Source organism: Phalaenopsis equestris, unplaced genomic scaffold, assembly GCF_001263595.1.
Source record: "Phalaenopsis equestris unplaced genomic scaffold, ASM126359v1 Scaffold000291, whole genome shotgun sequence".
Lineage (NCBI taxonomy): Eukaryota > Viridiplantae > Streptophyta > Magnoliopsida > Asparagales > Orchidaceae > Phalaenopsis > Phalaenopsis equestris.
Genome location: NW_018164733.1, coordinates 403,962 through 414,742, shown reverse-complemented (window position 1 = coordinate 414,742; position 10,781 = coordinate 403,962). Strand labels below are relative to the sequence as shown.

At 36.6% G+C, this 10,781-nt stretch overlaps 1 protein-coding gene across 2 annotated transcripts in view; it reads right to left on the bottom strand.

Annotated features, from left to right (window-relative positions):
* Positions 1-2,741: 2,741 nt before the first annotated feature.
* The window catches only part of LOC110025162, a 42,140-nt gene continuing 34,100 nt past the window's right edge, over positions 2,742-10,781 (bottom strand). For both annotated transcript variants that reach the window (XM_020725469.1, XM_020725470.1), the window contains 3 exons: positions 5,094-5,158; positions 4,210-4,777; positions 2,742-4,095 (listed from right to left, as the gene is read on the bottom strand). In XM_020725469.1, coding sequence (XP_020581128.1) covers positions 2,932-4,095; positions 4,210-4,777; positions 5,094-5,158 — 1,797 coding nt within the window. In that variant the 3' untranslated portion in view covers positions 2,742-2,931. The remainder of the gene's footprint in view (positions 4,096-4,209; positions 4,778-5,093; positions 5,159-10,781) is intronic.

Here is a 10,781-nt window from a genome sequence, read left to right as displayed (position 1 = left end):
ATATATATATATATATATATATATGTATGTATGTATGTATGTATGTATATTATTATGAGCCGATCTCGAGTTAGTTCGAGTTGGTCCATGTATGTTTCGAAAAAGGCTTGATTCAAAAATTCAGCTCATGGCTCGGCTCATTTATTCGATCCGAGCCAAAATTTGAATCAATTTTCGAACAATTAATAATCTTCGAGCTAAATTCAAAGCCCTTTTATTGAAATATGTAAAGAAAACAATCATGAAATTTGTAATAGTGATGGATGAGTTAACAATTGCATAAAGTTGTACAAATTTCTAAATAATTTGAATTAGATTTCATTCAAAGTTCTTCCACATCAAACTGTTTAGTATGATATTTATTAAAAATTGGAAGAAAATGTGTTTGTTCGATTTACTTGTTCTCTTCATTTTTCATATTAGTAACTGAAATGTGAAATCCCTTAAATATAATGAAGCAACTTTGAGATGCATATTATGTTAGATATGACTCATATACTAAGAATTTAGGATCTCTTAGATTTGGAGAGGTGTGTATCCTGGAATGAAAAGGCGTCTCTTGATGTGAAAATATGTGTCTCTTGGATTAGTTGGTTGGGGGGAGCGAAGGCATATTTATAAATTTATCTGTGGGTTTTATCTATAAATAGTTGCGTAATCCTAAGGATATGTAACTCCTCTTAATTATTGAAATAGCTCCAGACAGAACTTTGTTAAATCTTTGTGCTTTTTCCTAAATTTGTGTGGATCCCTATTCTTTTGTGTCGATCAGAGAGAGAGAGAGGTTATGTTCTAGGGCGGAGGAGATCGATGCAGAAAGAAGATCAGAGAGAGCGAGGTTATGTTCTAGGGCGGAGGAGATCGATGCAGAAAGAAGGAAGAGGAAGAGATCATGGCGAATTGGAACAGAGGAGATCGCAGTTCGCAGAAGAGCAGACTAGCTCGCGACAGTTTTAACAGAGACGAAGGTGAAGGTTCTTCGAGGAGCTTCGCAGTCGGAAATCACAGAGGAGCGTCAGGGTTCGCGAATCGCAAACGTGAGGAAGAGTTCGTGACTGCGGCAGTTTCGCGCGGCAGTTTGCGAGGAGTTTGGCGAGGTTTTTGCCGCAGGAGGAGTTCTGCAGCGAAGGAGTTCTCCGCTTACGAAATTGCTTCGAACTGGAAGATCCGCGGCAGAGGAGCACGGGAGGAAGTTCGTTGGCAATTCTGCGGTTCCGGAGGCGGTTCGATAACTGCTTGGGAGAAGGATTCACAGGTATTGCGAAATTAGGAGTCCAAAGGTTTGGATTCAGCGACGAGTAGCAGTTTGGAGTTCGACAGCGAAGTCTCAGACGGGTCGCGTGAAGAGGATTCGCGGCAGAGGTGTTCGGTTTGGAGAAGATCTTCGACACCAGTTGGATTTCGCGAAGGGTTTCGTAGGTGTTCGGCAGAGGATCGGTCCGAACGAACCACTCTGCAGCTCGCGAGAAGCCCCAGTTATAGGAGTTCGGCGGTTGGAATCAGGGAAAGAAGGGAATCTTTCCTCTTGAATTCTCTCTGGAATTTCTTGTTGCTGGAGGATATTCCCAAGTCCCTCTGTATTTCTTTTTTGATTCAGGCTGAAGACACAGAAAATTTTCTTTCTTTGGTTGGAAGTGAATGTTCTAGGGTTCGCTGGTTTCATGAACTTTCGTGGCATTCGGCGAGGTGAAGCTCGTGAACAGGAGTTTGCGTGCAGTTATTGCGAACATGAGTGTTTGTGAACGGAAGAGTTTGCAAATTTGTCGCACGAGTAGTTGCGACAGGTGGTGCTCGGCCAAAGGAGTTCGCAAGTTTGTCGCATGTAGAGTTGCGGCAGATGCAGTTGCGATAGGTGGTGCTCGAACAATGGAGTTTGCAGGTTTGTCGCAGGAGTTGCAGCAAAAAAAATTCACAGCAGGATTAATTTCAAATGACAATGTCTGGTGTAAAATTCGAGATAATGAAATTCAATGAAACAGGGAACTTCAGATTCTGTCAAACAAGGGTGAAAGATTTGTTGATACATCAATGAATTTTGAAGGCATTGCGAGCTATGAAACTTGATTGTAACATCTATAAACTGTTGAAGAGTACAATTGTAGGTAAAGATCACTCTGTCAGATCATATGATAAAAATGTAGCAGAAAAGTTGACCAAGCCAGATATTCTTGTGTTACTTGAACTTGTTGAATATTTGCAGTTACTAGTTGACATGGTTGCCCAACCCACTTTGGTGTAAGAAACTTCGTGATGTATTTCTCCTAAGGGGCTGAATATTCGCAAAGGTGGAGATTTGTTAGGTATGACTTCTCCTAAGGGGTTGAATATTCACAAGGTGGAGATTTTCTTCTAAGATTTGTAATTATGAAAATCTGGATGTAAAATAGATAATTTTGAAAGTTTTCGAAGCTATGTATAAAAAAAAAAGAACCTTATATATATATATATAGTTAAGTACATGCAAGAATTTTATTCTTCATGCATGTATATATAAACGCATTATGGTAATGCTCTACCTTCCAAAAGCACTGCATCAAATCCCAGCAACAAGACCATTTTGCTACCATGAAAATATTCTTATAAACAAGATCGAAACTTCAAATTCCTAAGAATGTCAAAATTAATAAACGCATCATCATTAAAACAGAAGTGTCACGACCGCTCAAAATAGCAATATATATATATATATATATATATATATATTTGAATTATACAGTAATGCATTACACAAGAACTTTATATAAAACCTCTTGTTCATACACCTAAAATCCTTTGCGTTCCCAATAAGGTCTATCAATAACCCTTTAACCAACTAAATTCGTAGATTCTCATAAAACAATTGTACATCACATACATACAACAAAACTGCACAGGAATTACAAAATCCTGCAGAAATATTTCCTCAATCTATCCGATTTGGATCCTGCTCTGCTATGGCCTCCTGTTTTGATCATCTGATATTGTTTCCTCAGAAGACGCATCACTATCTAAAACAACCAAATCATTTGGTATAGCAGAATCTGTAACATTATTGCTCAAATCAATTATATTTTTCTGATGAGAAGAAGCTCCAATACCTATTGCAGGCCTTTCACATCCAGACTCCTCAATGGATGCTGATGCTTCTTCAGTCTTCATGACGCCACTCTTTTTCCCAGAAGCCATACTTTTCCTTTTCAGGATTCCTCGTCCCCTGAGATCTTTAAGCCAATGAGGGAGATCTGCACCTGCCGGCTTCTGTTGACTCCCTGATCTTTCTCTGAACTGTTTGTGAAAACCATGATCCATTTGATACATTGCTGACATTGATCCACCACAGAAAGTTTTATGTCTTAATGCAGCGCCGGGAAATAAGGACATTGACAAGAAGCTGCCGAGCAAGGGAGCGGAAGACGAACTCTCGCTATTTGTTGGAGGAAGGACAAATCCGAGCGAACTTCTCGTGGTGCTCTCCTTGCGAAGGTAGACATCTCCAAGAGAGAGTCTTGTTTCGGTAAAATGAGGATTCTCTGGATATGGATGAGGTTTAGGAGTATAGTGAGGTTCCAATAATCGAGTAGAGAGTGTATTTGGCTTGGAAAGCCTTGCCGGAGGAAGAAGGAAGCCATTTAAGAGCTTCTTCTGCTCTAGTTCCCATTGCAATGCCAGATCCTCAGGGAACCTTGACTGTAAAAATTGCAATTTTGGATCTCTTAAAATGGCATTCCAGTTATCTACTCCATGTCTTCTCACACCAATCCAAAGAAAATCCAGCTCTTCTTCTGACCATTCGCTAAAATATTTCTTTGGCTTATCTGATAAAGAAGCTCGCTTTCCATTTAACAAAATTTCAGCTGCAGAATTTTGAGTTATATGCTTAGCGGTGAACAATGATGCAGTCCCATTGGAACAAAAATGAGAGCCAGTGGGTGCCGCTGTGGTGTTCAAGTCCAATGGTATATTGGGATTTGAAGGCAAACAGCAGCCCAGAAAATCAGTAAAAGAAGTGAATTTTTCAGTTTTTATTTGCTGTTTACAGCTACGATTATGAAAATTTGCCGGCAGATGCTTTTCTGGTAATGCGGTTAATTGATCCACGAAATCAATTCCTATGTTCTGCAACAAAAGTACAAAAAATTATACCACACTATAATTTTAAAAAGCACGAGGATTTGCATTTTTAGCTAACAAAAATTTCATTGGTAATCATCAACTATACTCTATGCTCACCTTACTATTCGCAGATCGCTCAGCTGGCTTGCTCGGCATCACGGAAATGCTGTCCGCTGTCAATGAGCATGTACCTCTTTCTTTCTTTTTCTCCCTTAATGCATAATCGAGGCTTTCCAACCATTCTATTTCTTTGCTTTTCGCGTCATTTTCTTCATCCGTGAAAACAAGGGAGCAGCACGGAGTCGACGAGCCTTGAGAATCTCTATGATTTTCGAGCATAACATCGTCAGATTGTATATCTGCTTCAAGGTTTAGGTTCATTTGACAAACAGATGAAGGTGCAACAGATAGATCAAGACCAGCAAGAGAGTTCCTCTCCTCTGAAAGACTGGTGATTCTCTCACAGTTGGTTGTAGCTATGATCAACTTGCTTGTAGATTCCTCAACGCTTAAAATAAGGGCATTATTAGCTAAATTTGATGGTTCGGTATTTATGGGGGAAATGAAATCTTTGGCAACAAAAACCGGTTGTACGGTTAATAATTCTTTAGATGGTACTTCACGAGCATCCACTGAAGATATGGGTGGCACTAGAAACCCAGAACTTGTTTCTGATCTCTCATGGCTGAAAGTATATGAAACTAATAAACTCACTTGAGTAGAAATAAAGATAAAAAGGAAGATTTACATACACACCACACAATTCCAATGCATTTACAACATGTAACACCTAAAATTCAATTTTTACATACATGCTACCCTACCTTTGCATGAAAAGGTGTACCTCACTTTTAAAAGTTAAAATGGTGGTACTTATGATGTGATTTGAAATATTAGGATGGCTTGAAAGTAAAAAGTATAGTTTATGTGTTAGATGAGTAAATACATAGGAATTGGGTGGTATACATGCAAATGATCCCCCCAAGTCAAATTACACTTACATCTTTGATCCAGTACGCTCTTCTGCAGTATTATCTGATGAGGCATCTACCTTGAAATTAGCCATCTGCTTGATGTTTTAAATAACAAATCAATTCAGAGTGGATTTTATGTCAACAAAAATGAAGTTTGAAGTTAAGAAAAGGACCAATACAGCATTGGCCAAAAGTCAAAACTGACATCAAATGACTCTCTCACAATGGTATAGAAAAATGTACTTAGGAAATGTAGTATGCTTATTCATTCACCTGTACCTGCTGCATTACCACACATCCCAAAATTGTTGGATTTAATTTAAAATTGCTAGAACACCATGTTATTTTTTAAGGTTTCATGTCATTTTGTTGAGCACACAGTAAGCATTTCAAGATTTTGCTGAATAATTTAGTTGAGCTAGTCCATTTTCATATTTTTAGATGAAATGTCAATCTTTCTTATCTTGTTTGCAATTTGAGGTGAAATTTTTTTATGGATAAAAGATTCATTGTTTGAGCCCATAACTTCAGGGATTATTCTTTATACATTCCGCACTACCAATCATCCAAACTTAAAGTCTAGGTTATTCAATAAAAGTGTGTATTGTAGTTATCGATCATCTACCATTTAAAGTACAATTTTCATGACATGGGTTGTAGTTGCAAAATAAATTTTTTTTTCTTTTATCATATGATCCGACGCTCCCAAATCTACATCCAAGTAGGTTTTTTTTTTTTAATTTACAAGGAAAGCAACTAAAAATTTTCTTTTGGAGCAATCAAACTCATTCTAATAATGTTATAGAATAAATTCTTGTTGGGAGAAGAGTAGGCTCTCTTTTGTGTAATATCCTAATGGTTGAAAGAGACAGAATAGAGCTGCTGCATTTTTTTTCATTCATGGTCCTCTATGAAAATCTTCAGTAAAGTATTTCATCAAGACTTTTACATATATTGGATCTGAATTTTTTACTTTAAGGTTAAGATTGATTTTTAGTGTTGGTGAAGAACCTACAACTTCGATGAGGGACCCCATGTTGAAGGATGCGTGATCCTTAAAGGGAATAAAACTTAAATGGTTCTGACGCCACATCTTGAAGATTATAGTGAGGAGAGTAAGCAAAAAATGAAAGATTTTATGATTAAATTTTATTCCATTGTTATGTGTATAAAAATATGAGAACTTATACATGAATAAGAGGAGGAACAACCATCAAAGACAAATAAATTTGTAAACCAATATTCAATTCTAGAATCTAACATTAACTACAAAGAAAAAAATGGAATTTTGATGCCCACATATTATTAGATTGCTATAGATAAAAAGACTATTGTCCACGGATTATAGGAATGTTGTTGATAAAAATTGTTATCCACGGATTGCTCGACTGTTGTAGATGAAAGAAATATTATCCATAAATTATTAGGTTGTTATAGATGGAAGGTGCTGGCAATGAGCTCAAGATATTTCAACACTTCCTTTTATTGCAAAAAAATCATATTTGAAAAAGGTGAGCACAAATAAAGCAACTGATGTGACTTTAGACCTTAGAACCTCGAATTAACATAAATAGTCGCAGTAGCACTGGAAATCAAGTCTTTCTAATCTTATAGCTAAAATTCTCATCTGAATAATCCCACCATAGTACTAAGATGATAAAATCTTACGTGCTGTTGGGACTAGAAAGAATAAATATCAGCAAACTATAAGTGTTTCTAAATTTTTTTTAAAAAAAAACATTTTTAGTATTAATTAACTTGAATGGTGGTCGAAAAATAACATAACAGAGGCATTCAATAACAACGGAAAACCCATACTAATGTCAATTACAAGGAAATAAACTTCTGAATCATGGATTAAGTTGTGGGGAGGGTAATAATACAAAGGCAAGAAATATTTCATCAAATGAAAGAATCAATTTGATTTTATAGCAGGAATAAGCTATAGAGTAGAGCATTTAAAACAGTATGAAAAAGCATAGTGAGCAAGAGGCAGATAATCATATCATTTTATTTAACATTGACAGAAGAAACAAGTACCATTGGAGTTAATTAAGTGGATATTAAGAAGAAAGTGTGTGGCAAAGGCATGTAACACCAAATCAAAGTACAATAACCCAAGGGCAATCATAAATCATTGTCTTTCATAATGGTGAAGAATTTGCTTATAATAGTACTAAAAAAGAGGCATTATTTCAACGTTGCAAAATTAAGTCTGATCAAGTCAATTTGATTAAAAGAAGGCACCCATTTTTTAAAAATTTAAACAGGATTAATCTTGTTCCATAAAGCTTAAACTTAATCAACTCAATTAAGACTAATTATCTTCATTAAATTGATTATATTGTTTTGAGAGATTAATTGGATACTCATTGGGAAATTTTCTAGCCTTTAAATCACTTTATATGATGTCAAGCAAAAAATAAATAAATAAAACTGACCGGTCAAATCCAACTATATATATTTTATAAGCACATCTCCTTCTCCGTCATAAATTGCAATGCATATCTTTCAGGACAAGCAAGTGAATTCCACACAAAAAACCTATTTTATGACATTTTCACTAGTTCCACCACCATTCCTCTCTCATCACTCACATCGCGAGCTCCACATCTCCTTGTCATCCATCTATGCCGCAATCCATCCAAGCAGTGATGTCCACAAATCACTAGCAAGAAACCCTCACCACGTCCACACCCTGCTACCAAAGGGTTCAGATGTCATCCCTGTGAAATTAAAGGAGCCACAAAACATAGCATGTATTGTCACATCCCAATGCATCCTCACACCCCCCATGACATCATAAAAATAGATATCTCACCAACACCTCAACTCCCCTCCCTCCTTTAAAAATAGCTACAGAAACTACCAAAACAAAGTGATGCCAACTAGCTACTATGATAACAAGGAGTCGTCTCTAAAATGAAGGATGTCCACATTAAGAACTACGAATCTTTGATCAAATTATGAAGATCTAAAGTTGTCAATAATGGATTGAAATGAGTTTGAAGATTGCCTTTATCATTGATCTTTGATCCAACCTGAGTTTCGACACCCTTTATGGCATAACTTTTACTTGGCACACAATCAAACACACATATTTTTCTATCAGCCTCTGCCTTCATCAACCACCTAGCGAGGCATACAATAACAGATTGCAACTCCTCCAACTTCATACTTATGACTTTCCTTCAACCCCCATTAAAGCAAGCTATCTTGATCTTGCATGCGCCAAAGCCCTAGATAGCCGAAGCGGCCTCCTGTGTCTCTCTCATTTACCTTCCTGCGTCTCGTTTACCTTCTCTAAAGGCCTTGCATGTCAATGCTATCTTGATGATCCGCTATGTCAAATGTTTCCCATCTCCTAAAACCCTAATGCCCTGAACTGTGCACTGTCTCTCATCTCCTCACATCTCTTAACTTGCGCAGGCCCTGAGAAATTCAGTTCGAGTCCTTGTGATGTGAGGTTGATCTCCTCTCTCAAGGTTGCCCAACTCACAATCAACTTCAGCAAAGTCACTTTCCCTGAATCTACACTATGTAATGCTCTCGCACATAAATGCATAGAGCAAAACATGAATATATATTATCATAGATCCAGATAGTTTGAAGATCGCGATGCATCGATCTTCAATCAAAACAACACTTTTAAGGCCATTGAGTCACTGGCATTTGATCAGGCCAAAACATGAATACCATCATGTCATTGATCTTTAATCAAACCAAAATTATGTCTCACTCCATCAAGATCTTATATCCTATTTCAAGGAGACGAATGCTAGCCTTTGGCAACCAAGCCTAGCCAAAACTTGGTGGCAATTTTGTTATCATCAGGTAACGATGGGTTTAATTTTCATATAACTTAAACAATGTTGACATACTCAACCTCTAACTAAAGGTAGACAAAGAGCTATCCTCATCGATGAAAACCACCAATGAAAATGGAAATTCATAAATGGAATACTTCTACCCCGGATTAACACTAAATAATAAAAAATAAAATACACACAAATTATTTTTTCGGTAAAAAAATGAACCTACATCGATTTTAAAATATTTGAAAGTGGTGAACTCTAGTGTGAGTGCAAAATTTTAAGTTAACTCTGTCATCATGTCAAACACGCAAACATGTAAATATATACAAGCAATGCATAAACATTAATTATTTGTTCGCATGTTGAATGTCATGATAGCATATTAAGAATGATAACATGGCAACTCAAAAGAAAAATGACAAGTCAAAGTGATGATGTGAAGAATGATCAACAAGTGACCGAACCAGGAAAAAAATGAGTCACTTGGGCTGAGTCATGTGGTGGGTAAATTAGCACAAAGTAAATCTTCGTATGACGCACATACATGACATAAAAAGACATTACAAGGCCCACCAACAAAAGGCTCAAGATTGCAAAAAAGGGTAAAATTATAAAGGGCCCAAAGTACAATGGACTCAAGATAACAAACAGCACAAGTTTCACGAAAAAAATGCAGAAAGAAAATTAAAAATAAATATATACAACCAAACAAATCTTAAGGATATAAATATAGACTATAGCAAACTAAACTAGCTCTAAGATGCATATTGCGCCATGTTCATCGTCTTAGGCTTTGAAAAATTCAACATGATCGAATAAATACCAAAGATACAAAGAACTATATGAAAATAAGTTGTAGTTTTGAAACTGTTACAAGGCAAAACTGAAATCTGCAGCTTTGAAAAATTCCAGAAGAAGGAAAGCTAAACCGAAATTCCCAACGAAGAGAAAGAATGCATTATTTGAAAAGAAAGATGGTTGATCACCACCTGGGCGCCACTCCAGGATGCTGAGTACACTTCTTAACCCGGAAAGATACGAGAAAAGTTATTACAACCATTCAAAACACTCCCTCCCCCTTCTAACATACAGGAAAACCTTATAGAGGCAAGCAACAACAACAACAACAACAACAAACCATTATCCCATTAAATGAGGTCGGCTACATGAATCCTTTTTCTACATTGCATCCTATTGAGTATCATATTTTCATTTAATTCTAATAAATTAAGATCATTTTGTTATACAATATGCCCAAGTCTTTCTAGGTCTACCTCTGCATTTCTTAACATAAGCCGAATCTAAAGCATCTACTCTCCTAATCGGATCATCAGATGATTGACGTTTAATGTGACCAAACCATCTAAAACAACTCTCTCTAATTTTGTCCGCCGCTGAAGCTACACCAACGCTATCACGGATATATTCATTTCGCATTTTGTCTCTCAGTACAAATCCACTCATCCACCTAAGCATTCTCATCTCGACAACACTTAACTTAGTTTTATGCTTCTCTTTTAAAGGCCAACATTCAACGCCATAAAGCATTGCAGGTCTCATCACCATCTCATAAAATTTTTCTTTCAGTCTAAGCGATACTTTTCTATCATACAATAGCCTTATATAGGCAAGTGCTAAAAAAAATAGTTAAGAAAGAGGGCTTAATTATAAGCATAACAATCTACTAAAACATAACAATTTCAGTTCTTGCATCATTCTCCCTAAGTTGGCGGGGATTCTTCAATGGAAGTAGTTTCGGAATCAGTTTCATCATGTGGAATCAAGTTGGCGGCATCGAATGTGATAGAAATATTTTAATATGCTTCATAGTCCGAAAAGGCCCATCAACTTTGGCCTTAAGCTTCCCATGTCTTCCCCGAGAAAAAATGTTCTTTCCTCA